This window comes from Balaenoptera acutorostrata, chromosome 6, assembly GCF_949987535.1.
Source record: "Balaenoptera acutorostrata chromosome 6, mBalAcu1.1, whole genome shotgun sequence".
Lineage (NCBI taxonomy): Eukaryota > Metazoa > Chordata > Mammalia > Artiodactyla > Balaenopteridae > Balaenoptera > Balaenoptera acutorostrata.
The window spans coordinates 124637392-124665147 of record NC_080069.1 but is presented as its reverse complement, the minus strand read 5'-3'; the positions used below and the strand labels follow the sequence as shown (position 1 = coordinate 124665147).

At 65.5% G+C, this 27756-nt stretch overlaps 2 protein-coding genes across 8 annotated transcripts; one reads left to right on the top strand and one right to left on the bottom strand.

Annotated features, from left to right (window-relative positions):
* Positions 1-5674: 5674 nt before the first annotated feature.
* On the top strand, positions 5675-18643 carry AGPAT2 (1-acylglycerol-3-phosphate O-acyltransferase 2). Of its 2 annotated transcripts, XM_057549431.1 has the most exons (6): positions 5682-5979; positions 14282-14415; positions 14818-14993; positions 15253-15348; positions 17054-17126; positions 17929-18643. In XM_057549431.1, the coding sequence occupies exons 1-6, from the start codon at positions 5798-5800 to the stop codon at positions 18102-18104; spliced, it is 837 nt and encodes a 278-aa protein (XP_057405414.1). In that variant the 5' UTR covers positions 5682-5797; the 3' UTR covers positions 18105-18643. The 2 variants fall into 2 exon arrangements, with proteins under 2 accessions (XP_057405415.1, XP_057405414.1); XM_057549432.1 differs by lacking the exon at positions 15253-15348 and having other exon boundaries at positions 5675-5979.
* A 458-nt stretch (positions 18644-19101) lies between these two features.
* Positions 19102-27161, bottom strand: EGFL7 (EGF like domain multiple 7). Of its 6 annotated transcripts, none has more exons than XM_057549413.1 (9): positions 27073-27161; positions 23118-23239; positions 22754-22870; positions 21729-21844; positions 21422-21517; positions 21124-21288; positions 20433-20497; positions 19678-19840; positions 19102-19468 (listed from the first exon to the last, which is right to left on the bottom strand). In XM_057549413.1, the coding sequence occupies exons 2-9, from the start codon at positions 23195-23197 to the stop codon at positions 19446-19448; spliced, it is 825 nt and encodes a 274-aa protein (XP_057405396.1). In that variant the 5' UTR covers positions 23198-23239; positions 27073-27161; the 3' UTR covers positions 19102-19445. The 6 variants fall into 6 exon arrangements, with proteins under 6 accessions (XP_057405396.1, XP_057405399.1, XP_057405397.1 ...); XM_057549416.1 differs by having other exon boundaries at positions 21422-21514; XM_057549414.1 differs by lacking the exon at positions 27073-27161 and adding an exon at positions 25985-26007.
* Positions 27162-27756: the final 595 nt, after the last annotated feature.

Below are 27756 nucleotides of genomic sequence, written 5' to 3'. Positions count from 1 at the left end.
TGTGCTCCCACAGGAGTTTCCTTGGTCATATTTAGGTCATGAATTCACCTGGAGTTTCACTGGGTTTATGAACGGAGATAAGAGCTCTGACTCACTCTCCCATCCGCCTGGGGCTGCTCTGCCCCAGTGTCACGTGGCCAGCATTCCACAGCTCGCTTGAGTGGGTGTGTGTGAGTGCCGCAGAGGGGCAGAAGCCGGAGCTCAGATACCCCGCTTCCTGGGACTGGGTCTCCACGGGGAAAGGCGGAGAGGGCAGGACAGACAGAAACGGCAACAGCACCTGAGGCCTGTGTGCAGGTCATTTCAATGACCAGTGCCTTCTTGTGTCTGCTTATCCGGAGGGCCATCCCTGGTGCAGAAGCAAGCCAGCCGTTCCCGCCAGTGGCTTTTCCCCGATGATCGAGTCCCTCGGTCCCTTTCTGTGGGCGGTGGGCCCAGCTCAGCAGTTCAGGGCCTCGAGTGTCCCCCGACCGCCCGGGAGCTGGCAGGCTGCAGGCAGCAGGCGTGCTCCTCTTTGGACTTGTAAGGGAGGAGTCCTTCACTCACTCGCTCTCGCGCTCATTCATTCATTGACCAGTGAACCATTGAGGCCCCGGCCATGGAGCAGGGAGCTGCGTGGAGAGGTCTCAGGGGCCGGACAGCGGGACTGAGCCAACGGGCGGTGGCGAGGTGGGGCAGGAAGCCGCCTACCTCTGCCCACGGAGCCCCAGGGCCAGCGGGACGCAGGGACACCGGCTCCTTCCCATGCACACAGCACCCCATGGCCCAGGCCTGGCCTGGCTGCAGGGGGATTGGGGGCTCCCTGGAGGCCCTGGGTGGCAGCCATGGGTCACCCAGCGCAGCTCGGGGACAGAGAGGAAACGTGGCAGAAGGAACCCACGGGGAGGGCCTTGCCTCCCCCGGTCCCTTATTCCCACTGGACCAGGAGGGACGATGGCCCACACGGGGGAAGGCCACCGGCCAGCGATGGCGGGCGGAACCCAGGCCCGGGTATCTGCAGAGTGGAGCGCCCAGCCTCCCACCTTCCGCCTCCTCTGGTCAAGGGGCCGTCTGAGGAAGAGTGAAGAGCTGCTCCCTGAACTGGAGAGTCTGAGTCTCCGGGGTGGGTTTGCAGAGCTGCCACCAAAGGCCCTTCCCGACCACATAATGGACCAGACAGACGTCCCACCTGACCTCAGTCAGCTCAGGGTGGCGGGCGTGAGGGGAGCAGGCCGATTTGGGATTTCAATTCAGCACATGCAGGGGAGGGTGAAGGAGGCCTGGTCAGCGGGGCAGAGCCCTGGCCCCTCCCTCCCCGTCCCTCCCCCTTCACGGTGGAGAGGACGCCCCCACCCGCCCTGGGGCGGGGGGCTTCCCTAGTATCTGTGGCCTCCTCCCTCTGCGGTGGTGAGGCAGGACAGAAGGGACCAGGGCACCTCCGAGGCCCCATGGCCCGAGAGGCAGCCCCTTGGGCAGCAGCCGAGGCCGGGAGTGGGTGGTGTAAGGCAGCGGGCGACCTGTCTGGCCTCCAGGCCTGTCCAGCACCACGGGCTGGCCTGCGGAGCGCCGGGGCAGCTGACGGAGTCTGATGCCAGCTGGGCCAGGGGTGAGGCGGCTGAGGGCAGCTGCCCAAGGATAGGCCTGGCACGCCACCCAGCCTGTCCCCCTTCAGCTCACGGGCCCCACACACAGCTGAGGAAACTGAGGCCCAGAGAGGAAGGGCTGGTCCGAGGTTATCCAGGGGGCTGGACAGGGACGCCTGGGTCCGACCCTGGGCACCAAACCCTGTCTCCTGCTCCATCTTGCTGGCCGGGGACCCTGGGAGAGCCCTCTCGCCCTTCTGGGCCCCTGTCTGTCCAGTGTGGGGCTGAGTGAGGCCATCTCTGAGGACCCATCGGAGACCTGGGGTACCGGCTGATGTCAGAGGCAGGGAGGCCGGTGGGGCCCTTAGGGCGCCGGCTCCAGGGCCTCAGCTTGGCCTCTGCTTGGATGCTTTCTGCCTTCGGCCCCTCTTGTCCCTGCTCCCCCTCCCACCCAAGCCTGGCACTCAGACACGTGTGTCGTGGCCATGAGGGGCTGTGCGAGGGGGCCGCCACCTGGGACGGGGGGCCCAGCTCTCCAGCGATGGGAGGGGCTGCTGCGGAAAGGGCCTCACCCCGGGGCCTTCAGCTCTGGCTCCTCTTGGGGCCTTTGTCTCCCCTGCTCTGTCCAGCGGCATCTGCCCCACTCACCCGTCGCTCCCTGCGCTCCTACGGCCCTCTATCTCCCAGCCCAGACACCCTCTCTGGGAGGAGAAGCTGCTCTGCCCTCCCAGCCCCTCCCCCTGGTCTTGTGACCCAGGAGCTCCTGACATTACAGCCAGATGGCGATTTCCTGTTGACCCCGGAGCCCAGGCTCTGTGTCACTGGCTCCCTGTGCCCTGGCCAGCACCCCTGGAGCCCGGCCGTACAGTCCTCTCGCCACTCCCTGGGGAGTTTGTGGCCCCAGCACCGCCCCCTGCAGAGACCTGGGAATCAGGCCCAGAGGCGTCACCTCATCTATTCTTAAGCACACGTCCATGAAAGATTCACAGGCTACTTTATTTACTGGTGGTGGGATGGCACTGGTGCCTAGCGGCACACCCGCCAAGAGGTCCCAGAACACAGGCCCCAGCAAGCTCACCTGCGTGCCCCGGGGCCGCCCAGGTGCCTCCCTCTGCAGGGCCCTGCTCTGCTCTCCCCACCTTCCTTCCTCCCAAGGAGCTTCTCCCCAGGAGATGAGACTCCTGGAGATGCCTCCCCAGAGGGAGTGGGGCTCCTCCCTGCGCCCCCGACCAGCTATGCAACTGGCTGCTCTCCGTCTAAATGGTCCCTGATCTCCAGCAACTGCTGAGACTTTGTCCCCTCCCTGGCTTTGGCGTCCTGGCCTTTTACCTGGGCAGGTTTGAAGGGAGAGGAATCCACCTCCTGATGCCAGAGGCAAAGTCAGGAGTGGCCTTGCTTCCCGCTGGCCTCCTGGAAACAGGCCACAGGGAAACTGAGGCTCGGGGATATTGGACCTTAGCCATTTCTCTGGAGTTCAAAGGCTGGGCATCCCGCCCCTGCCCCTAAAGCCACATGGCGAGGAGGGGTGCTTTATCTGGGCCTCCAGAAATGCAGAGGCTTGGCCCTTCCTTCCAGATACCCCACCCAACCCCAGATAAACACAAGGACCTCAGGGCCCCTCCCCTCGGCTGCTGCGGGCTCTTGTGGCCTCAGGAGGCGGTGCCGGTTCAGCCCCGATTGTGTCACCTGGTGTCAGGTGCTGTCTGGCTGGGCAGGTCCCAGCTAATGCCCAGGAGGGCTCTCAGCTGTCGTCCAGCAGGGGATGGGACTGACTTAGCAACAAACTCACCCAGCACCTTCCCTGGGTGCTTGTGGGGACTCGGGGCACCCAAGAGGGTCAGGCAGGACGCCGGTACATCCCTGCCTGTTAAAGTAGCATTCTCCACGTGGGAGGAGCCCGGAGAGAGCCCACGCCAGGCCCTGCTTCGTCATGAATCACTCATTTTAGAGGAAAATTTCATGTCTCGGTATCTCCACCAACCCAGAAGATTCTCTGGTGATTCACTTTCAAGAAACAAAAAGAGTTATTGTTAGCCTTCCAAATGGGGCATTACAGGAGAATATTGAATATTTGTTTCAGACCCAGCGGAGTCTGAGGCCCCTCCTCCTCCCCCTCCCTATCAGGGGAAAAGTGGACGTTTTCTTTCAACACTTCCCCAGAGGAGGAAGGAACTGGGAAAGGAGGCAAAATTGAGCAACAGCCTGTCTGTCTGTCTGAGGACAAAACAGCGGCGTCCAGAACCACTGCCCCTGGGAGCAGGAAGACAGGGCAGCGCAGCAGGCGCTAGCGGCCTTCCCGGGGCAGTGGGTGTGGGATATGGGGACGGGGGCCGGCTTCTCCCCGTCACCTCTGTAAAATGGGGAGGTGTTTGCTCTGGGGAGTATTTGTGGAGCACCTACTGTGTGTCAGGCATTATTCTCTTGGGTGTCAGACGCCAGAGCAGCATGGCTCAGTGGAGCAGCCCTGGGAGGTGGGGGAGAACGGCCACGAACACGAAAACCCACGAACGCGTAACTGAGTCCTGGGAAGCGCTCGGAAGAGTGAAGCCCGGGAAGGGATGTGAGCGGTGGGTGGGGCTGCCTTGGCAAGGGTGGTGGGCTGGGAGCTAAAGGACCAGAAGGAGCCCTTGGGTAAAGCAACTCTGTCTGCCCGTGGTGGTTGTGAGCGTGGGATTCTGTTCCTCTGTAAGGACCCTCTGGGGCCTCCAGCTCAATGTATTTCTACACCGCCTCCGCTCGGGGCCTGGGGCTCCTTGCAGCACTGCTGGCTGTCATGCGCCCACCTGACCCACGAGCCTTTTCTGGAGTCTCGCTGTGGTCTGTCCAGGGAGCCCCAAATCCTGCAGCCAGCCCTGGCACAGCACCCCCTCCCCGGGAGGCTCTCAGGCCTCCTCTAGAGGGGGCAGCAGTATCCTGTTCCAAGAGGGGAAAAAGAGACAAGCTGTTCTATCTGATGCAGAATGATGGCCAGACGGATTTGGAGCAAGGCTGAACTAGAGAATGCTCTCATAGGTTTTACTGTAAATCGCCCACAGGTGTAATGCAGAGGAAATGACGCTCCACTTTTGTGAAAAGCTAAGAACACCTGTGAATGGGCTACTCCACCCACAGCAGGGAAACCACTCCTCCCTTTGGGCCTGAGACCCCCATTCACTCCATGATGGAAGCTTTTGTACTTGTCAGCCAAAATAGCAGTTTGGGGAGGGGGGAGGCTTCAGTGAAGTATTTCAGTAACAGATCACCTCAGCATCTGAAAAAGGGAAGAGGCCAATAACAGCATTCTTAAGGCCCCTGGGGCTCCACACGTGCGGCCATTGGTAAATTGCAGCAAACCCGGGACCCAGGACACAGGTGGAGGGCACTTGTGCAGAAAGGAAACTTGGTTTTACAGCCTCGATCTGCTCTGAGGCCTGCTGGCTGCGCCCACAGCGGGTGACCTGGAGCACCGGGCAGGGTCCCTGCTCCTCCCCAAGGCCAGCGCAGGCCCATCCGCTGATGTGGTGAACAGTCGCCTGATACCGGCCCTGGCCTGGCACCGGGAGCGCTGGAGATAACACGCGGGCCCTGGCACCCAAAGCCGTTGCTCCCAGCCCCGCCCAGAAACACGCCTCATGCCTACTCAGAGCCCCCTCCCCTCAGTCCTTGCGCCCACTGGGCCGCACAAGGCTGGGTCTCCCCTCAATTGCTGGAGCGGACCCGAAGCGGCAGGCTACCCGTCGGTCACCGGGCGCGGTTCAAGGGCCCTTTGTGTGGCAACCGGGCTGGCAAGGGCAGCCGCGTCCTCGGCCGCCTTTGGAGCCGCGGTCTAGGGCTCGGGGGCGGTGCCCGCAAGTGGTGGGAAGGCAGCCCGGCGGTGGGGACCTGCGGGGTGCCACGGCCCAGGCGACCCGCTGCGGGGATGCGGGGGCTGGGGAGGGGCGCAGGGCCAGAGGCCGGAGGCCTGGCGGGAGGGCCCCAGCAGTGTCGCGGGCGGGGCGGGGCGGGGGCGGCGCCGGGCCGGTGACCGAGCGGCGGGTGTGGACGTCGCGGGCGGGGCGCACCTAGCCTCTTCCTCACTCGAGCTCCGCTCGCCACCCCGGCCGCCCCGCCCCCTCGCTCCCCCCCCCCGTCCCCCGCCCTCGCAATAAGGGGCGCGGGCGGGTCAGGGCGAGGAGGAGGGGCCGCCGCCGCCAGCACGCGGCCGGAGCCCGGGCAGGGAGCCGGAGGCCCGCGCCGTCGGGGCTCGGGGCGCGGCCATGGAGCTCTGGCCGTGGTTGACCGCGGCGCTGCTGCTGGCGCTGCTGCTGCTGCAGCTGAGCCGCTCCGCCAAGTTCTACGCCAAGATCGGCCTGTACTGCGTGCTCTGCTTCACGGTCTCCGCGGTGGCCGTGGTCGTCTGCCTGCTGCGCCACGGCGGCCGGACGGTGGAGAATATGAGGCAAGGGGGCCGGGCGGGGTGGGGAGAGACACCGAGGCGGGGGCAGCGCTGCGCCGCCGCCCGCTTCCGCTTCCCTAACTTTACCGTGTCGTTTCCCTCCTTCCTGCCCTGCCCGCGCCTCTCCCGGGCTCTCGGAGCGGCCGAGGGGAGAGCGGGTCGGAGAGCGCGGCTGGGGAGGCGGCCGAGGGTGGGCCGGGGTCCCCGGAGCCGGCGTCACAGTGTCCCCGCGCCCTTGCCCCGGGGCCCCGGCCAGGGGCAAGCACGGAGGGGTTTAAACAGGTCTCGCCCTCGGCGCCGCGCAGGGAGTGCGGGGTGCGGGCGGCCCCGAGAGAAACGCGGCCGGGCCAAGCGGGCAGAGGCTCGGTCCTGCTTCCCCGCGGGGAGGGTGGGCCGCCCGCGTGCCCCGCCCCGCCCGGACCCGCCTCCGCTCGGGGCCTGGGGCGTTCCTCGTCTTCTCTCCGCCACCCGCTCGCGCCCACCTGCCGCGAGCGATGAGCGCACTGGTGCTCGCGCACCAGGCCGGTTCCCCTTCCCTTTCCTTCCGCTTAGGAAGGTGTGGTGGCTCCGCGGGGGAGGGTGGGCGGGGAGTCCTTGGGGTCCGGCTTCTGGGCGGGAAGAACGGGTGGCGGCTGGGACGCCCTCCAGGGCTGGGGAGCTTGGATTTGCTGGGGTGAGGGGTCAGGCTGGGCTGAGCAGAAGAGTCGGGGGGCCTCTCTGGGTCAGAGGCTGGGCGGGGGCACGGTGGCCTGAGAGGGGGCTCCTTGCCCTTTCTCCCAGTTTCCGATTGGGAGGGGCTGTTGCTGGCGTTCCTCACCGGCTTTTGCAATGATGGCCCTTGGCTGTGGCCTGGTGTGGGCATACTGTCGTCCCCGAGGCCCTCGCCACCCACGTGCTTACAGGGCAGTGGGTGAGGGTTCCTGGCTTTCTGCCGTCCCTGTCCTTGTTCATCTGGGCGGGCTGATCCTGCCGGGACTGGCCCACGCTCAGTGGGTCCTCCGGGCCCTGTTTTCAGGGGCTTGTGGCTCCTGTGGCACCAGGAGTGGGAGTGTGGAGTAGGAGCCGGGGAGCCTGGTGGGTGGGCCATGGGTCTCTAGTAGCCCCCCAAAATGGCCCAGGCCAGCGTCCCAGGGAGCCCAGATCCCAGGGGCGGCCCACTTGTTGCCCTTCCAGCTGTCTTCTCAAGCAGCCAACCCTCTGGGGTGGGGAGGGCCTGTTTCCAGAAATATAGCTCTGAGGGCCTGGCCTGAGATTGAGGATCCCCTGCAGGCAGTGGGCTCACAGCCAGAGTCTCCATTCAGCACCTGCTGGGGACCGGCCTGGAGGGGCAGGGGGAGGGGGTGGCTTCAGGTAGCAAGGGCCGGTGGGCTCCTTGGAGGGGGTGCTGTCCTGGGTTTGGGTGGGAAGCAAGGCTGGAGCAGGTTTTCAGCAGGTGACAGGCGTTCCTGGAGGTGACCCTCCCCCTCCCAGGCTCCGTATTATCAGGTGGCCTCTCCTTGTCTTTCAAAGGCCCAACTCGCTCTTCCAGGCCTGGGCTTCAAAGCTGCTTCCTGGCGTCAGATCAGAAGTCACCAGCTGCCCTTTGTGACGCGGTGGCTGGATTGGCAGGCCAGCCTGACCAGCACTTGGCGCTCCGGCCCCACCCTGCCCAGCCCGGCCCTCCAGCCTCTGCTGGCTTGGCCCCCAGCCTCCCCCAAGATTCTGGCCAACTGGGGCATCCTCTTCAGGACCCTGGAGGCCCTGATGGTGCTCAGGAGGGAGCTTCCTGCTGCCCTTCCCTCCCCAGGGCAGCCCCCGACTCAGGCTCTGCAGAGGGACCAGTCCAGGACATAACAGAGGTGCTGTGTCCTCCCCAGAGAGGGGCGGGCCTGGGGGTTCGGGAGCCCACAGCCTCCTTCCCCTGCACCCCCAGGTCCCACGAGGTGCGTCACAGTGATGACCCCCAAGGCTCCCCAGTGATGGCCAAGAGAGGGGGTAGGGACAGGGTGCCTTGTGAACACGAGTTCCCCAAGGCGTGCATCTGCGGGGGGGCTGAGAAATGCAGAGGATGAGGAGGTGCCCTGTACCTCTAGGTAGCAGGTCCAGGGACAGGGCCCAGGAGTACGGAAGTGGAGGTTGGGGTGCTGTGTGGACAGGCTTCAGGCCCCTCCTGGGCTGGGACCACTGAGCGCCGTGGGTGCCTGGCTGGCTCCCCGCTCCAGTCCCACCCTAACTTCCGGAAGGACTCTTCCCACCATCCTCGACACCAGCCTCTGCTTCCATCTCCTGAGCACGCACCGTGCGCCGCGGATGCCTCAAGCCTGGGGACAGGGATTATTACGTGTTCCATTTTACAGATGAGTCTGCAGAGCAGCAGCTTGAAACTCAGGCCTCCAAGGCGGGGAGTGGGGAGATGGCTGGCGGGATCCCAGAGCTGGGACACGGGGGCCCTGGGCTGCAGACCCACTGAGAGTGACTCCACAGTGCACGCTTTTCACTTTTCCTCTCTCACAGCATTAGGGGCTGGGGGCAGCGCCGTGGCTGCTTTGGGGCTGGAGGCCAGGCTCGGGGGAATCCCTGAGTTCCAGGAGGTGCAGCCCCACTCCGCCCGCCCCCTCACTTTCCCGTGTTCCCCGTGAGCAGCCGCCCCTCCCCATGATGGGGCTCTGGGTGAGCACCCAAGGAGGACTTTGCCATTTACTTGCGAGCTCTGAGTGTGCAGGGCGGTGCTGGGAACTGAGAAGCAGAGGCAGACTCTGTTCTGACCAGGCTGTGGGCTGAGGCCAGGGACCCCTCCCAGAGTGGCAGGGTCCCGCGTTCAGGGTGAGGCTGGAGTAGCAGGTCCTGTTTCCTCGTCCCAGGGGCACATGCCCTTATTACACCCATTCGACAGAGAAGAGAGCGAGGCCCAGGGAAGCGGCGTGTGTTAGAATTGGGTTCCCTGCAGGATCAGGAAACCTAACAACAGCGGCTTAACCCGGAGAGTTTACTTTTTCATGCATCACAGGCGACCAGGGCGGGCAGCCTGGGGCCACAGAAAGCTGCCGGCTCCTCTGGCCTGTGGACCCCCCATTCTCGGGGTCCAGCATGCCACTGTTACGGCAGGACCTCTGGGGACTGAACTGCCCACTTCTGCGTCCATCCTAGTGGCCGGGACCTGGGGGGCATAGCTAGGCTGCGGGTGGGGTGGGGGCAGGGCAGATGGAGCCGCCCCCCCCGGCCCCCCCCCCCGCTCGAAACATCGAGGACGGGCATCACTGCAGCCAGGGGCGGGTGGCTTGTCGATGCCGGTCAGGGTTTGAACCCAGCGCTGCCAGCCACTGCGTGGCCCTGGGGTATGCGTGGAGGCAGACGCAGCACCTGGCGGCCGGCCTGGGGCCCTGGTCTCGCAGGAAGGTCTGCCCTGGCTTTGCTTGTGGTGGGATAGTGAGGGGCAGAGCCTCCCCTCTGGGTGTACTGCTGCGGGCCCAGGAAGCAGAGCTCCCGAGAGCCCTGGACACTCTGCTCACGGCCCCGCCTCCCTCCAGGCCCCTCTTAACACCTCTGGGCACCTGAACAGGCTGGAGCCCCCAGCTCCAGGCCCCCTCTGTGCTCCAGCTCACATGACACTTGGAAAACACTGCTGCTCTGCCAGGTGGCCCTCCCAGGACCTCCCGTCCCCTGAGCAGATCAATGGCTGTGTGTGCTGCCCTCCTGGCAGGGCCGCCCTGAACAAACCCCATCAAGCCCCTCCCTTTCCTGGGCAAAGCCCGTGGGGTCTGGCTGAGGTCTGGCGCCTCTCGGCCGAAACAGCTGCCAGGTCTCCCCAGAGCCACCTACGCCGAGTCCAGGGGCTGAGGGCAGAGGTCAGCAGGTAGCTCAGACCTGACCTTGAACTGCTTCCCAGCCGCCTGGAGCAGGTGCCGCCGGGGGAGGATCCTCTTGCTCTCATTTACTTTGATTCTTCTGTTCTGTGTCGTCGCCGACACAGCTGCTGTTTGCGACACAGCTGCTGTTTGCGGAGGGCTCCCTTGGGCGTTCCAGCCTCATCTCGCTCAGTCCCTCCACACCCTTCCCATTTCACGAGTAGAAACGGAAGTTTAGGGAGGTCAAGTCCATTGCCCAAGGTCACAGCTGGTGAGAGGGAGTCAGGGTCTGTCTGACCCTGAGCTTGGGCCGGGCCCAGGTGTCCTCGGGCGAGCACAGGAGGTCGGCCTCAGGCCCCCCAAAATCTGCAGCGTTTATGACGCTCGCTCACTTCTAGGCCGGCGGCCCCGGTCAGGGTTAAGTGGAGGGCTTCTGAGAAAGACCCAGGAGGGGCCAGGAGGTCCCCTCTGCTTAAGGGCACTTGGAAGGAACCTGTCCTGGGGGCCACCTGCCTTGCTATGGAAAGCTGGCATCAATCACCTACCTGGCAGCTGTCAGCAGTGCTTCTGAAACCTTGTGCCATGCACTCAACCCAGCCCTGGGCCACCTGGGCTTCAGGCAACCTTAGCTCTGCCCCCAGGGGAGGCAGGACGTGGGGTTCAGGGCTGGAGGGTGTGGGACGGGCACATCCCTGGCGTGCACCCGTGACTCCTGCCCTGCTCCCCGTAGGGGAGAGGAGGGAGCAGCTCCGGGCCTCCTGCGGCCGAGGGGCGGGGCGCTGGGGTCAGGTGGGTGGTGTTGGGGCACAGGGGGTGTCGGCGCTCAGGATGAGGCCTGGGCTGGGCAGGCAGGGCAGCCTGGGGAGGGTGGCTGCTTTGAGCTTCCTGCTGGGAGAGGATGACAGAGCCACTTGCAGCCCTGCTGGGGGTGGGGTGGGGGCCATAGAGCCCCCCAGGGGAGGAGGGGGAGGCCTCAAAAGGAGCTCGAGACTCCACCTGGCAACCCTGGAGCCATCACCCCGCCTCCAGCAGGCCCTCTGCTTGACATTTTTCACACATTTTTCAAAAGTCAGGTTTCGAGGTGGGCTCCGGCCCATCCTGGCCTCCCTGCTGTGTGACTTTGGGCAAGTCGCTTAGCTCTGCTGAGCCTTGACTTCCTCACCTGGGTGTAATGAGTGTACGACCTTGTGGGGTTATTGTCTGACCGAAACAGGACAGTTCACGTCTGTTCTAGGCGCAGGCGTGGCATGCAGCGTTCAGGAGATGCCGGGCGTGGCTGTGGGGTGTCTGTCCCCGTGGTTGGAAGCGTGCTGCGCTCCAGGCCAGGACAGACCGGCTCTCCCTGCCTGGGCACTGGAGGGGCCTCTGCAAAGCTCGGTCTGCTTCCTTCTTCAAGGAAGCACTATTAAAATGATAATAGATACTTTCCCACCACTTTTACAGAAAACCTTGAAAACATGGGACATTAGGAGAAGGAAAAGTGGGCACCCACGTGCACGCTGCCTGCTGGGAGTGACCGGTCCCCTCCCCTTGAGGAACATCCGTTGCCTCTTTCCACTCCCGAGATGCACCTTTCTTTCCCAGCTTCCTGTACTCACCCGGCGGCTGTATCTTTTAGTTAGTCTGAGAGCAATTATTTGTAAATGTGTGGAGAGTTGCCATGGGCGCCTCCGTCTGCTGCAGCTTGTGGGGCAGCCCTGGGCCTGTCTGTCCGTCCTGGAGCCTTTGGTGCGGGGGCTCTGCCTTGGCCTGGGCTCCCAGCCGGAGTGGGCGAGGCGGGAAACAAGCAGCAGAGCAGCTGCAGAGAGCCCCTGCTCAGCTGAGTCTTATACACAGCATCTTTCATAGTTCAAACAAAACAAAATCAAAAACCTACCCATATACAACTGATCCCTTAAATTAGATACAAAAAGAAAATATAGAAAAGTTCTGGAGACGGATGGTTGGGGATGGCTGCATAGCAATGTGAATGTACCTGTGCCACTGAACCGGACACTGACAAATGGTTTAAAATGATAAATTTTATGTGTATTTCACCCCAATTTTTTAAAAAGAAGAAAAATGGAGCCAGCAGATGCCACTACCAGAGAGAAACACTGTCCTTTCCAGATGTGGCCTGGGAGGGAAATGGAAACGATATGTAGTTATTAGAAGTCAAGGGAACAGCCCTGGCAGCAAATAAATGCAGATCTTTGCAATTTTCCTCTGCCACAGCCCCGTTTATTTTACCTCTCCCCACGGGGGACGTTGAGGTGTTTTCAGATTTTCCTAATTCAGACCGTGCCTATGCCTGCCTCACAACTGCTTTAGGATCCATGGCCGGAAGAGGATTGCAGCTCAAAGGGAATAGGCTTGTTAAGGGCTTTTGCCAAGTGCTGCTAACCTGGCCTCCAGAAACCTCTGTGGCCTCCGACTTCTGCCAGCAGCCCTTGGGCCATTTCCTAGCACCAGGCCAACACCTCCTGTTATCAGGCTTTCATCTGCCGATCTGAAGGATGAAGACGGGGTTTCTTGTTTCAGCCTGCATTTCTTTGCCAGTGAGATTGCGTTTTCCCCGTGTTTATTGGACACACAGGCCCTCTCCCTGTGCCCTTCAACCCTCAAGATGACCCGAGAAGCTGTGTTTTGCAGCTGAGATGCCCGAGGCTCCCCAGCTGAGACTGCCAGTCAGCTCTCCCGAGAGTGACCAGCCTGGCAACCCCGAGCCGGATGGGGACAAACGGGAAGGTCTGGCTCGAGCTGGCTGAGGCTTACAAAGCTAAGGAAGAAGGCCTGGCGTCCAGATCCGGGGAAGGCTGGCCGGTCTGATTGTGAGAGCAGCCCAGGGTCAGCTGCTTCCTGGAGCCTCAGTTTCCCCATTTGCACCGCGCGATAACGTGGGGAGTTAGGCTTTGTGAGCTGGATACGAGTCTGCCTTTCAGACACAAAGAGGCAAATCTGACAGGGTCCACTCATGTGAGGGCCTAGAGGAGACAGATCCATAGAGACAGAAAGTGGACAGTGGGGCCCGGGGCTGGGGAAGGGGGGCGGGGGAAGTGAGTGTTTAATGGGGACAGAGTGGCAGTCTGGGAAGATGAAAGAGTCCCAGATGGGGGGGACGGTTGCACAACAATGTGAGTACACTTAATGCCACTGAACTTAAAACGAGTTAAGATGGTAAATTTTATGTCGTGTAGTTTTAAAGACCTGAGTGTGGCTTTGGGTCAAGGGCCCAGCTCTGAGTCTCTGCTCTATTGAGGGCCAGCTCTGAGCCCAGTCCCTTCTGGATAAAGTGGGAAATCCCTCCCTTCCAGTCAGGACTGTGGGGAGATCAAATGACCCTAGTGTGGGTGTGTGTGTGTGCGCGCGCACACAAATCTTCTGGGAGAAGCGGAACAGTTCTGGGTCAGGAACCCTTGGGTCACTGGGGCCCACCCTCAGCCCCCTGCCACCCACGGATGGGAAGGACCCAGAGGACCTGCCTGAGTTGCAGAGGAGTGACCTCAAGCCTCGGACTCCGTCACCCCGAGCAGGCTGACCCCTCACGGGCACCTGTCCCTTGCCAAGTGTGTGCAGTGTTCCCGCAGAGCAGGGGGCCAGGGCCACCCTTCTCCCTGCCGGCCAGCCACCTGCAGACACCGTTCCCAGGGACATGCCTGGTCGTGCCTGCCTGTCGAGTGCTGCTGGGCCAGGCCCCTCAAGGTCACGAGTGCCCAGGGCAGCCTCCTGCTGGGAGCGGGGCCCACACACATCCTGGCTCCACTGCCATCCTCATGTGACCGTGGGTGTGTCTGTGAAAGGGGCTGGGGCGCTGCTCTGTAGGACGCAGGGGAGGAGTGATGCCTGGCCGGGCCGGTCTCCCCAGCGGTGGAGACTGGAAGCAACCTTCAGCTCCTCGACAAGGCCTCCGCTTGGTACCCACGCTTTCTTCCCGGTGTGGCTCTGCCTTGAGGGGACGGTCACTTCCCGTGGGTGGGGGCCCAGCCTCCTCTGCAGGGGCCTCTCCGTGTCGGGTCCTTTGGTCGCTGACACGGTCGCTGACACGTCTGAGAACGGAGCCAGCCCGGCCCCGGGGGCCCTCGGCCTTCAGCCCCGTCCAGCTGGGCCGCCCCGCTTGTGGTGACGAGCAGGGGTGTGGGGTGAGGGCTGGGTGGCAGGTGCAGGCCTGGGAATGCAGACGCGGAAGGAGGCGCCCTCCCCCCTGCCGGGCGTCCGGGCCCCCGAGGCCTTGCTCCTGTGTGACCTTACCCTCGCCGGCTGGGGTAGCAGGGGGGCAGGGAGGCACTCGCCATCCCGTTGAGAGGTTGAGGGACAGGACCTGAAGGTTCTCCGAGGGGAAGGCGAGCTCAGGGTCAGTGGCCAGCCTGCCAGGGCGGGCGGGGGGTCCCCGTGCTGTGTCTGTCTCTGGTCCTGCACCGGGATGACCCTGGCCAGGTCTGCGGGCGGAGCCTGAGGTACAAGGTGGGCGCTGGCCTCTGCTCACGGCCCATCTCCCTCCTCAGCATCATCAGTTGGTTCATCCGGTCCTTCAAGTACTTGTACGGCCTTCGCTTTGAGGTAAAGGGCCGCCAGAAGCTGGAGGAGGACCGCCCCTGTGTCATCATTTCCAACCACCAGAGCATCCTGGACATGATGGGTAGGCCGGCCGCGGAGGGTTTGGTGGGAGGGCCGGCCCTTCCCAGTTGCCTGGGGGAGGGGGGGAGGAGGGGTATGCTGCTTCAGTTGGTGGGGGCTGGGCCCGGAAGAGCTGGCAGGTCAGGGGGCAGATGCGGGCCGGGGACCTGTGCCCCCTGCAGACACAGGCCTCCGGCTGGTAACAGGAGACAAGGCGCCGGGCACGGGAGCCCTGCTTTAGCACCTTCCCTCTGCAGGGGAAACTGAGGCTCAGAGGCCAGGTGATGCCCCGGTAGCCAGCGGGAAGGCGTGACTTGGCCCAGGCCTCTTGGCGGCCGAGGCCGAGGGCCAGCTCGCTCCTCCTCGGGGAGGCTCTGAGGCTGGGCTCTGTCTCTGTCTCCCCCGGCCCCCGACCTGGGCTCAGGCCTCATGGAGGTCCTCCCTGATCGCTGCGTGCAGATTGCCAAGCGCGAGCTGCTCTTCCTGGGGCCCGTGGGCCTTATCATGTACCTGGGCGGCGTTCTCTTCATCAACCGGCAGCGCTCCAGGATGGCCATGACCGTGATCTCTGATGTGGGCGAGCGCATGGTCAGGGAGAAGGTGAGCGCCTGGGGCTCGGGGCCTGCTTGGCGGTGTGAACGCTTCTGTGCTGTCAGGACAGCCCGCGCGTGTGACTCCCTTTGGCAGAAGAAAACGCATCATTGGTGCGTGTCCGTAAACCGCAGACAGAAAAGCCAGGCGCGGTGCCTCGGCTGTCAGTGGTGGTAGCGGTGGTGTTCTCCGCTGAACAGTGGGGCTCCTTGGGGCTGGGTGGCCCCCCAGGGGCAGCGCCCCGACCCGCCTCCTGTCTCTCCAACAGCTCAAAGTGTGGATCTACCCCGAGGGCACACGGAATGACAATGGGGATCTGCTGCCCTTCAAGAAAGGTGCCTTCTACCTGGCCATCCAGGCCCAGGTACGGCAGGGCCGCAGCCAGGGGTGGGAAGCGCGTCCAGGTTGGCTTAAGGCTGAAGGTGACCTCCTGGCCAGGCCGAGGCCACTGGCGCTCACGGACCGCCTCCCGCTGGGCAGGCGGCGGGGCCTCCCCGCCCCCAGCACCTGGCCCTGACCCGCTAAGGAGGGCAGGGCCGCTTTACCCGCGCTGAGCGCTGAGGCTGGCACCTGATCAGGCCCAGCGCCAGCTCGAGTGATGCTCGCCACCACCGTACCTGTGCCTGGAGCCCCAGCACCCCGCTTTCTAGCTGGCCAGGCGAGGGACCTGCGGAGGGAGGCTGGGGTTGGCATCAAGGCGGAGGCAGGAGGCCTGCTGGCTGAGCTGTCTCGGGAAGGCTGTGCCAGGCTCAGGCCCCCAGCACCCCCAGCTGGGCAGGGGAGTGGGCAGTGGCTCAGGGGGAGCGGGGCCTGCGGCGTGAGGCAGGGTCGGGCCGGAGCTGGCGATGGGCCAGGATAGGGGAGCTGGGAGCCCTCCACGGGGCTTGATGTTTTTCTGGTCCTTGACTCCTAGGGATGCAGTTTGTCCTAGAGGTGTCCTGGGGTCTGGGGTGATGGCAAGAGAGGCTGGGGCACATCCATCCATGGGGTGGGGTCTCCTGGTAGGTGAGGGGTGCCCTGTCTCACCCCGGTCCTGTGCTGGGGGACTTGTGTAGGGGAAGGCAGCCGTCGTCTGGGGTCAGGGGAGAGGGGGCTTTCATCCTGCCTGATCGGAGTCAGGGGGGCAGCTGGGCAGGGGTTTGCTTTTCTCCTGTCCTTCACCTGTGACAGGTGGCCTCTAGCACCCCCTGGTGGCCCTGAGCAAGGATGGGAGAGCCCTCCTTCCAGAAGCTCCCAGCCAGCGCCAGGCGGGTGTGGGAGCTGGAGCGTGGGGTGGAGGGGCCCCGAGCTGGCAGTGGGCGTGTGGGGATGGGGGCGTGAGCCTGGGCTCTGACCCCAGCCCTGCCCAAGCAAGAGGAGGAGGACACCCCCGCCACAGGCCTGGGACTGAGGTCACTTCCCTTCGCCGGTGGAGAAGGGGTCGTGGAAGAGGAGAGACGAGATACCGAAGGAGCTTTGGGGGGCCGGGGGCAGCGAGTGTCAGCCAGGAGACCAGACATCGTTTGCTGTCACCCCTCTCCCCTGCCCCGGGTTGATGATTACCCCCAGGTGCCATTTCCGACATTGGCATCACCATTGGAGTCACCATTGGACTTGATGCTGGTGTCTTCCAGGAATACCCTGCCCCCTCCCCTGGCTGGAGCTGCCCCCATCTTCCCTGGGATGGGGGAGAGGTTGGGAAGGGAGGGGTGGGCAGAAAGATCTCAGTTACCTCTTCTGGCTAAACGGGACAGGGCCCTGGGTAATCTTAGGACCCCGTGGGGAATGCAGATGTGCATCAGATGGATACGTGCCAACCCAGGAAGTCTTCCTGGAGAAGGGAATGCTTGAATGGTGATGTGCAGGATGAGTTTATGGACTCTGGGCCACCCAGGGCGTGGAGGCCCAGGGGTCAGTGTGCGGAAGCACCCTGGGGCAGGATGTGGTCACAGGGACTCCTGGGAACAGCCCCAGGGTGGGGGCAGGCTGGCGGCCAGGCAGGCCTCTCCCCAGAGCTCATCCTTGGGGATCAGGCTGGGCTGGGGGAGGGCTCCGGTCCATCCTCAGGCTGCCACGTCTGCCGTCCCCAGGTGCCCATCATCCCCGTGGTTTACTCCAGCTTCTCCTCCTTCTACAACTACAAGACGAAGCTCTTCACCCCAGGTACCCCCAAGCTGTGCACCCGCTGGCCCGCCTGTTCTCAGTCACTGCGACACCCGCGCCCCTAAGAGAACAGTTCCTGTTTCTGGGTGGTCACTACAGACCCCTGCTACTCAGAGACTGCTTGGGGAAGGAAGAAGGGAGGGAGGGAAGGGTCTAGAGTCTCAGCCTTGGGCTGTGGGGAGGCCGAGGTGCCCAGAAGGTGGGCTGGGTGCCCAAGTTCACACACACAGGCCCGGGCCGTGCACACGGCTCGGGGGCCTTGAGGTGGCCCCTTCCTGTGCCAGGGTGGGCTTCTGAGCCAGCGCATCCAGGCCTAACTCTCAGGGGCAGCAGCCTCCCGGGCACCCCCGTGCCCCCCGGCCATGGAGCTTGGGACCTCCCTCCGCCCTTCCCTCCAGACCCTGCACAAGGGCACCTGGTGCCCAGGTGGGAAGTGGGGTCCAAGATAGAAGCTGCCTCCACCCACATCTGAGACCCCGAGGCCGCCTGAACCACTGTGGAGGGTGGGAGTGGAAGGGAGGGTGGGTACCTTCTGGGGGAGGAAACGTCTGGACCCTGGGTGGTCCTCACGGGGGAGCACACACTTGCCCACACCCACTGAGAACATACTTGGGACTCGTGTGTACGACTGTGTCGGATATTCTCAATTAAAAGCCAACCACCCGGGACCAGGGTGTCCAGGGAAGAGCCCGGCCCAGCCCCTTGGGAGGCTCTGCGGGGGAGGCTGGCGGGCAGCCGAGGAGAGGAGGGGGCCCCCCCCCGGAGAGCCCCTCAGGCTGCTGATGCCCCCCCACCCCACCAGGAACCGTCAAGGTGGAGGTGCTGGACGCCATCCCCACCGCTGGCCTCACTATCGCCGACGTCCCCGAGCTCTTGGACACCTGCCAGCAGGCCATGAGGACCACCTTCTTCCACGTATCGCAGCTCCCCCAGGAGAATGGGGCCCCCGCAGGGCCCGATGCCCAGGCATCCCAGTAGCCAAGGCCTGGGGCGGGGCAGGACCTGGCTAGACGATGGACAGAGGGACCCCTGCCCACCAAATATCACTGTGTCCCCTCCCGCGACTCCCCCAGCTTTCCTCAGGCCCTGGAAGCAAGGGACCCCTTCCTGTCACTGGCCTCGGGTCCAGGACCCTGATGTCCCTGCAAAGGAAAGTCACCTGGAGCCCCCCCAAGCTCTGAGGGCAGGGCCTCACCCACCCTTGTGCCTCCGGGGTCCGGTGCGGGAGTGGGCCTGGGCCCCGATGGGTTGATGGGGCGGGGCCAATCTGCCCGGCCCCCACCCTCCTGCCTGGGCTTGGGGGGCGCAGAGGCTGGATCCGGGGTCCCAGCCACGGCCTGCATCAGGCTCTCAGGGAGAGGCGGGGCTCTGGGGGGCCAGGACATCTGGTCTCATGCCACCTGGGCCTCAGGGGACCCAGAAAGCAGGGTCTGTGGCTCCCACCGGCCTTGGGGAGCAAGTCTGCTGAATTGGTACTGCGCTCGTCATTGTTTTTTATAAACGAACTCTGGGAAGTACCTGGTGAGTTGTGGTCACTCAGGGCGGGCAGGGCTGCCCTCGCCTCGTCCCCCCCGGGAGGAGTGTGGGAGCGCCATCCTCCGCCCTTGGTGGTGCCCCCTGCCAGGGCCTGGGCCCACGGTCATCCTATAATACTTTCTTCCACTGGGGGTGGCAGGCATGCCCAGGGGTCAGGCAGGCACTTGGGAAGGAGGCTGAATATTTGCTCTTTGGCTGCTGGCTAGGGGTGGGGCCAGCTTGGGGGGGGGGCGGGGAGGCGGGGGCTGTCCCTGTGGCCAGCGTCACCTTCACGAAACCACCTGCTCCAGCCCCTTTTGGAGAGGGGGCACCCCGACCCTGCCTAGGAGGGCCCAGGGGGCGCGCTGGCAGCCTCCTCCCTCCCAGCACGTGGTGGTCGGCCAGGGAGAAGCCCGTCAGGTTCAGAATGTTCCCGCAATCCATCCACGGACACAGCGGCTCAAGTCTCATTTTATTCTGACAATGATCAGGGCTGCCTGGTGAGCAGCACAGGCGCCAGGCCCTGGGCAGGAAGCCCTCGTACCTTCCTCAGCCGTGGGCCCACCAGGCCCGCAGAGCCGGCCGGGGGACGCAGGGGTCTGGCCGGGCTCTGCTCACAAGGCCAGAGTGCTGGCTGGGCTGGGGCTGGATTCGCACAGGAGGGCCCGCACTACCACCTCCCCACGTGGGGCAGGGGGGGGCCTTCCTGGTCAGAGAGGTGGCGGGGCAGGGCCCAGGGCAGGGCAGGGTGGGGCCGGTGTCCTCGGGCTCTTGGTAGCCAGAGCGGGGGCCTGGGTCGGACTGTCACACCTCCTTCTTGCAAGAACCTGTGGGTGGAAGGGGCAGGGCTGGGGTCAGCAGTCTCCGTTCCCCACCACCCTCCGGCCCAGCCAGATCTGCCCACTTGGCCTGTGGCTGCCCACCCCCCCGCACCCTCTGGCCTCTCTGGGCAGGAGCCGGCCCCAGCCTCGGGGGTCCTAGGCTACCAGAGGGGGGACTCTGCGGGTGGGGAGGTCACAGGGACCACGGCACTCACAGGAACCCAGCTGCTCCTCCAGGAAGGAGATCTGCTCGCTCAGAGAGTCAATGCGGTCCAGCTGCTGGAGGGAGTGGGCCAGGAGGCTGCCCGGGTCCGGGAGCCCGTGCTCCAGGGCCCGCGAGGCCAGGCTGTGAAGCGGGGTCAGCACGAGCTGCAGCTTCTACGGGGCAGGCAGAGGGCCCGGTGGGGAAGGGCCTGTGTGACCCTGGGCCAGCCCCTTACCCTCTCTGTTCCACAAGGATTTAAGGACAATAGGGTGGCCAGCAAGGGCACCGCCAACCCCGACTCAGTTCTAGCTGCAGGGCCCTGGACGTCCACCAGAGGGAGCTTCTGCGCCAGGAGACTGGGGCAGGGGGCAGCACAGACGGACGTCACACAGGCCAGCCTGGCCAATGGTCCCTGAGGCCTGGGACCCCTGGTTGGAGGAGCTAGGAGGGGTGGACAAGGGCTGCTGAGGGGTCTCGGGCCAAGGACCCTGCGGAAAGGCCGCAGGGGCACTCTGTCCCCGCAGGGACAGAGGCGGGGGTGGGCTGAGCCGAGTCCTCGCTCTCTGTGGCCCCGCCCCTCCTGTCCTGGCATCCCAGACACCGGCCGCTGCCCCTGCCCAGCACGGTGCCCAGGCCAAGGGCACCCTAGGCTGTCAGCAGCCGGGAAGCCTCCCGCCCAGGGGGCTGTGGCTCTCACACCATCTCCCATCCCCCACTGAACCTCGCCCCCAGGCCGAGGCCCCCGGGCCCCAGCCCAGCCCTCACCTGCTCCAGCACGTCCACCCGGGACTGAAGCCTCTGCACTTCCGCCTTCACCTCACCGTCCGCCCCTGGGGAGAGCCAGGGGCCGAGTCAGGGGCGCCGGGCTCCCCACCCTGCACCCCACCGCGGCTGGCCTCGCCTCCCGACGCGGGGCCTCCAGCCTCCGCTCCAGGTGCGGGGCGCAGCCCTGGGCACCGGGTTCCCGCCCCAGCGGTCGTGGCGAGTCCTCCCCCGACCTTGGGTGCTGGCCGTCCACCAAGGCCATCCTCCAGGTCCGGGAGGTGGCCCTGGGCAGACGCAGCCTCACCCCGCCCGCCCGCCCCTCGGTGCTGGGGTCCCCGTCATGCTGAGGGGGTCCGGGCTGAGGTGGTCCGGGCTGAGGTCCGTGCCGCGCTCTCGCTCTCGGTGCCGGGCTGCCAACGGCGCATTATTACTCACGGTACGAGTTTGAAGTGTCACAGCGCGTACCAAAAGTAATAATGTCCCGTCACCAGCGGAGGGAGGTGCTGTGTCTGCAGGCTGCCCGGGCAGGGACACGAACGGGACCCCGGCGTGGGCGCCTCCTTCCACTCGGGGCTGAGTTGAGGCCCTCCCCGCGGTCCCCGTGGGAGGCCATCACCCATCCACCCTCCAGTGCGCCCGTCACCCCCACCACCCCGGGCGCATCAGCAAGGGGGGCAAGCGGGGAGTTTACCTGTCGCGGGGTTCGGGGCCACCCTGGGGGTCCCTCTCTCGGGCAGGCAGAGTGCCCCGTCCACAGATGGGCTGTGCCCCTCCCGGCACTGACACCAGTAACTGCCCGCGGTATTGACACAGCGCTGGGGACAGCCGCCCCCTCCAGCCCTGCACTCATCCACGTCTGTGGGAAAGGGTTGTCAGGCAGGGGGGCCCACCCTGAGCCCCCTCGAGACCCACCCATCGGTGGGCTACCCAGGACACACAGGAGGTGCCCGGAGGCCCCTCCCCCTCTGGGAGGGCGGAACCAGCCTCACCTGTCTGGCAGGTGTCGCCCCGCCATCCTGCAGGGCAGTGGCAGCGGCCGGGCTGGACACAGCTCCCTCCGTTCTGGCACGGCGGCTGGCATACTGCTGTGGGTGGGTGGGGAGGCCTGTCACCAACTCAGGAGGGTCCCCAGGGCCCCGCAGGGGTGGCAGCCAGGGAAGGGGTGCCGTGCCGGAGACGCTCGCTCAGGTTTCGAGAGACAAGCAGCTGGTGCTTGGCCCCGGGTCTGGAGAGCGGGGTGGACCGCTCCCTCGCTGGGTTCCACTTTAACTGACCCCAGGCGCTAGGGGCCCGCACCTGCTCCACAGGACCCGGGCAGCCCGCTGGTCCTCTTCCAGCCGGGGCAGCAGGCATAGCGAGGCCGGGCGGGGGCCGGCCCAGGGCTGCGGCGGTAGGCAGTCCTGTAGACGGTCCTGCGGGAGGGGTGGGGGCAGCTCAGAGGGGCCCAGCCAAGGTTTCCCCATCCGCTTGCCTTCCAGGCTGGCTCCGTCCCCATGCCCTCCAGAACCACATGAGCCGTCTCCCCCAGCGTGGACAAGGTCACCCAGGTGTGCCCCCAGAGGTCCTCTCCCCCAGGGTCACGGCACAAGCCACCTCCCCGGCCCAACCTGCCGTGTTGAGCAGGACCCCGAGGCTTGGCAGGAAGCCTGGCTGAGCCTGGGTGGAGCAGAGGTGGCGCCCCGGGGGACAGCCTCCTATTCTAGGGGCGGGGATCTAGGCCCTGAGGGGAAGGGGCTTGCCACACCATCTCCCATCCCCCACCAGGGAGGTCTTCAAGAACCTCACGGAAAATAACTTCTTTTAAAGCCGCATTCCCACAGCAGAGAACCAGAGATGCACGCCCCTCTCACTGGCACAGACTGGGACATCTTAGGTGCTGGGGGCGGTAGGATCTCCATCTGTAACTGTCGGGGGCTGCCATGGGGAGAGGGGTGCCCCCTGGAGCCCCAAGGGCAGGGCCAGGACGAGGAAGGTTTCAGGGAGCCAAGCGGGTAAGAGATTGTAGCCAGCGATGTTGGGTGGGGGTGGGAGTGCCCCCAAAGTGGAGGGGAGCAGACAGGTGGGGGACCCCTCTAAAATGAGGGTGGGGAGCGGATGCACCAGATGCCCTTGTAGCTGATACTTGAGGTCACGGCGGTAACTTCCCGGGTCGGGACTGCCCAGGTTACAACAGGTGTCAGTCTCCGCCACCCACTCAGACGTGGCCTCGGCGAGTCCTTTCACTGCTCTGGGCCTCGGTTTCCCTTCTGGGGCGCACTGCCCTCCCGGACCCAGGGCTTGCGCATGGCAGATGGGGCCCTGCGGCGGCAGGCGGCGCTCACCGGTAGGTGCTGCAGGCTCGGTACCCATCGCAGGTGGTGAGGAAGGGCTGGTACACACGCTGCACAAAGGACTCGGACACGGGGCCCCTGGGAGCCCCGATGACACACACCCTGCGGCTATGGGGTGATGGGGGCCAGAAAGTCAGTAGGGGGCTCCCAGGGCTGTGACCCTCCCAGCCCCAGAACCCAAGGGAGCCGGAAAGTGGGGAAGGGATTTCCCAGTGTCACCATGGGAAGGATGGTCAGCAGGAGCCCAGGGAAGCCACAGCTCCTCAAACATTGGGGCTGCCCTGGGGAGGGGCCCAGGGCTCCCGGCCGCACACCCCCACTTCCCGAGCACCCAGAGGCCCGAGCCCCGGCTCACCCAGGCCGGTAGACGTGCTCGGCGCCGCCCGCCGCCAGCACCAGGAACCAAAGCAGAAGCAGCTCCTGGGAGCCCCACATGGCCTGTGTTTCCGGATGGAATGGCCTTCTCCTCAGGATGGCCTGGCGCACACGGCACAACCCTGTAAGTCCCTCTGCAGATCCCGCCTCGAGCCCGTGCCCCTCGTGGAGACCGGCCTCTTGGCTCCGTGACACCTGCCCAGCTCGTCCACTCTGTTGGGACCTCTCACCGCCGCGGCAGAGCCTCCACGGGCGTTGCCAGCTCTCCCCACCCCCATCCCACCTGGACAAGGAGGCCGGCCCCTCACCAGCCATACACAGCCCGCCCAGGGGCCACAGAAGGGCCACGACACCCGGGGTCTGGGAACAGATGCTGAAGCCCTCGCCTGGGGAGAGGGACACCTGGACAGTGCTGGGCTTGGTCAAGTTCACTGGGGAAGGTGGGGGCCCAGGGCGGGCATCTGGACCACGTCTCCGTCCCCTGGCTGGGTTTGGTGCCCTTCCCACAGGGCAGGGCTTGTACTCCCCACCTCAGCCTGCAATTGGGGTGTTAGTGGCAGGGCGGGAACCCATCCCAGCTGGCTTGGCCCTTGAGGCCTTCAGTGACCTCACGTGCCAGACGGGGAGCCAGCCGTGGTGGCTTGGGGGTCCACTGGGGTGCAGGTGCCCAGCGGGCAGGGGCCACCATGGTCCTCCTCAGGGTGGGGCCGGGGTCTGCACTTAAGAGAGGGGTCACTCCCCTGCTGGGACTAAACCGGTAGTGCAGACAGCCTCCAGGGCTCCCAAGTCAGTGGCCCTACTGGGCGCCCAGATGGTGGGGGGACTGGAGCAGCCGCCCCGCACGCCAGTGGAGCCGGTCACCGTCCCTGCCCTGGCTGTGGATGGGAGCCGGGGAGGCCCGGAGAGGGATTCCCGGGAAGCCCCAGCCGGGAACTGATGGTCTGCAACAAGCCGAGGGGACGGGGGCGGGGCTGCTATCCGTGTGCACAGCCAAGGGTCTGGGGAGCTGGGAGCTCTCTTCTCCCATGCTCCGGGCGCCCCATCCGAGGTTTCCCCTAGGTGGGCTGAGCCCGGCCCTGCAGGGGACACCCCCCCGCCGCCAGTGAAGGAAAGGGCACAGGAAGGAAATGAACTGGTGTGTATGGTGGGGGCGGGGAGCAGAGGCTGGGTACAGTCACCTCCCTCTCTGGGACTCTGGGACTCAGTTTCCTCAAAGACACCACTAGGGTCTTGGAGGCCCCTCCTCTGGCTCCTCTGGTTTATGGTCAGTCCCATAAACCACCATGAGCATTACTGAGCCCTAGATGCCCGCCCAGGCCGACCCAGAGGGAGGCGATGCCACGCCAGGTCCATGCGGGGATTCAGCTGGGTGTTCGGTCCGTGCTCGTCCCACGGCACCACGTGGCCCTGGGCTGGGCAGGAAGGCAGCTGCACGAGGGCTTTCCTGCACCTCCTGTTCTCTGTCACGGGCCTGAGAGGGGAGGGCTGGGTGGCGGAGCAGGCAGAGGCTGCAGAGGGCAGCTGAGGTGTTGGACTTAGTTTTGGGGCGGGGGGGGGGGTGCTTCTTAGCTGTTTCTGGGCAGGGACATGTCCTGCCAGTCAGAGCTGGCTTGGCAGATGAACTCTGCGGGGGGCACACTGTTAGGCAGAGAGCCTGGTGGTGGTCCAGGCAAGAAGTGAAATGGTGGGGACAGGTGGCCCTGCGGAGTGGGCCCCAGGAAGGCAGAGGTGGGCCGGGGGACTGGCAGGGCTGGGCAGGGGCCTCCGGGGTTCTGCAGACCCTGAGCTCTCCCACACCGGGCACCTGGAGGGCGGTGCATCTCATGCAAATGTAACTGTCCTCCACAAACACCCACCCCAAGCACCTCCCCTACCTATCGGAAGCTGGTTAGAAAGGAAATGTGCTTTTTAAAAGAAGAGAGTTGATTTTTGAAAGTCACGCTTTTCCCCTACGCCAGAGGAAGCCGATGGCGCTGACCAGCCTGTGCTGGGCTGGCAGAATCTCATTTCCCTTTGGTGTTACAGCCCTGCTGGGGCGGGGGGGGCCAGGGCAGGGTGGTCTGTGGTGCCTCCAGAATGATAAGCATAATGTCCCATCCGCTCTGGGTGTCTGCAGGAGCCCTGCCACCACCTTCCTTCCCACCTGACCCGGGGAGACAGTCGGCAGAGGGAGGGGCCTGACTCCACCGCAGGGCGATAGCCCTGGGTTCCCCCCTTCCACCGTGAGGGGTGTTTTGGACGTTAGGATGGGCGGGGGTGGATGCGGAGAGGTGGAGTGAGATTACAAGACTGATTCCCTGGGGGTGCGCCCTCTCCACCGCCCACCCCATGTCTCCCCTTCCCCCTGCACGGCCGGCTCCGTGGGGAGTGGGAGCGAGGGTGGAGTGACACCTCCCCCCCCTCCGCCACCGCAGGGTACGGCTGGCCTGGGCTGCGGGGTCCGGGGCCCGCGAGGCTCTGAGTCAGGCCCTGGGGGAGCCGCAGGGCCCGGATAGGGGGATGAGGGGCTGCGGCGCCCCCCCCTCCCCCGCCCGGGTCCCCGCCCGGACCCCCGCGCGGCCCGGCCCGGGTCACCTGTCACCAGCAGGGGGCGCCCTTTCCCAAGGCCGCTGGGCCCATTCTCCGGACCCAGCCGCGAGATCCGGGGCCGGGCTGGGGGTCGGGTGCCCGCGCGGCAGAGCCCGGCGCTCCCGGCCCGCTCACCTTTGGGCTCCCCGCGGTCGCCCTGCGTCGCCCCCCAGCTCCGCGCGAGGCGAGGCCCCCGCCCCCAGCCCGAACGGCGAACACCCCCCCGCCCGCGGCCGTCCCCGCGCCCCCAGCCAGGCGCCCCGCTCCCGCCGCACTCACCGCCCGATCCGGGGCGCGCACGCGCCGCTGTCGCCACCGCGCAGAGGGGCCCCGGCCCCGCCCGCCCGCCAACCCCGGCCCCGCCCCTCCCGGCCCGCTCCCGGCCCGCCCTCACCCTGGGTGGGCTCCGAACCTCCGCCCACCCCCATTGCGCAGGTTGGGAAACTGAGGCCCCGCGGCGGACGGCGCCCCCGGGGCCGAGCAGTGAGTCAGCTGGAACCGGGTCTCCTGACGCACTACCCGCCTCCGAGCGCTGCCGCCCCTCCCAGCCGGCTCGCGGGGACGCAGGGCTGAGCCGGCAGCCAGGTGCCCGGAGGCCGCATGGGGAGCCCGCGCTGGCCGCGGGTAGCTAGCTCTCGACTCCCCCAGGCTGAGCACCGACTCCCGGGGATGGCCATAGCAACCGGGTGGCCAGCTCCCTAGGCACCAGGGGCTGGCTAAAGCTGCCCGCTGCCCTGCGGCCACACGTGCGGTGGACGGCAGTGATCCCCAGGCTCATAGCCGGTACTTCCAGAGATCACACAGGTGGCGGCGGGGCTCGGCAGAGCCCAGCTGGGTCCTAGGTGTGACACCAAGCCTCCCTCCCAGCCAGTGTGCCAGGTTAGGGGGCCTGCCACGCTCCCACCTGGTGCCCCCTTTGTTCAGGACAGTTGGGACCACCCCTGAGTGCTCCTCAGGCCTCCAAGGAGTCCCCCACTGGGGGCTCCTGGGCCAGTCACCTCTCCTCTGTCTCCAGGCTCCCTCTCCACATTTGCAACGTGGGCTAAAGCAGCCCCATGTGGTGGAGTGGCCAGCAGTGCCCACTGAGAGACGGCAGCTGGCACAGCTGGAACCAGGTGCCCCGTGCCCCGCCACCTCCTCCCCTGGGGAGCTCCGTCATTTCTGCACCAGCGTTGTTACAGCCATTAGCGTGCATGACCCCCTGGGCCTGCACCTCTTGGCAGTTTCTGCCCTGGAACTGGAGCCCAGGCCCTGTTCGCCTAAGTGCGTGTGTCTGTGTGTGTGTGTGTGTGTGCACGTGTGTAAAACGTGCCCAGGCCCAGCCAGGCCCCCCTGCTGCTGCCCAGAGCACCACCTGTGGCACTCACCTGGAGAAGCAGTCTCCCTCATGCCCCGGACACTGGTGGCAGCTGCTCTTCTGAGCGGTGGGGGCCGCCCATTCCTCCCCTGTGCCGGGGTCTGCCGATCAGAGATACAGTGTGGGTTAGCGCACAGCCTTGGTCACCGTGACATCCAGGGGCTGGGGAGGGGGACGGGGCCAGCCTCCATGCGGCTATGGGAGCTCGGCCTGCACTTGGCCTACAGACCCCCACCCCTCTGATGGCCAGAGCTGAACGGGCCTCTCAGGCCTGCCCACACCCTCAGCCTTGGTGTGTCTGTTGCCCGGGGGTCCTGAGACCCCGGATGGAAAGCTCTGCAAAGCCCGGGGTGCTGGGTGGGCATCCTGCAGGTTCATGGGGAGGGGGGCCTTCAGCTCGGGGGGCATCTGGATCAGGCCTACTTTGGTGCACAGGAGGTAAAGGAAGGGAGGGGACACAGGAGGCTGGACAGGAGCCCCTTCCTGGCCCGGGGGCCCCTGGAAGCCCCTGGCAGCCCCTGGAAGATGACCTGAGGGTGGCTAGGGTGGCTGGGGCTGGGATGCCTGTGACTGTGAAGGGGGGGGGGTCCCTGGCGTGGCGGTGTCTCTTCCCCCCGCAACCCAAGCAGGCAGCCCCAGGCAGTAAAGAGTTACGGGCCAGGCGTAGGGGGACTGGAGGGAGAGCTGCCCTGCG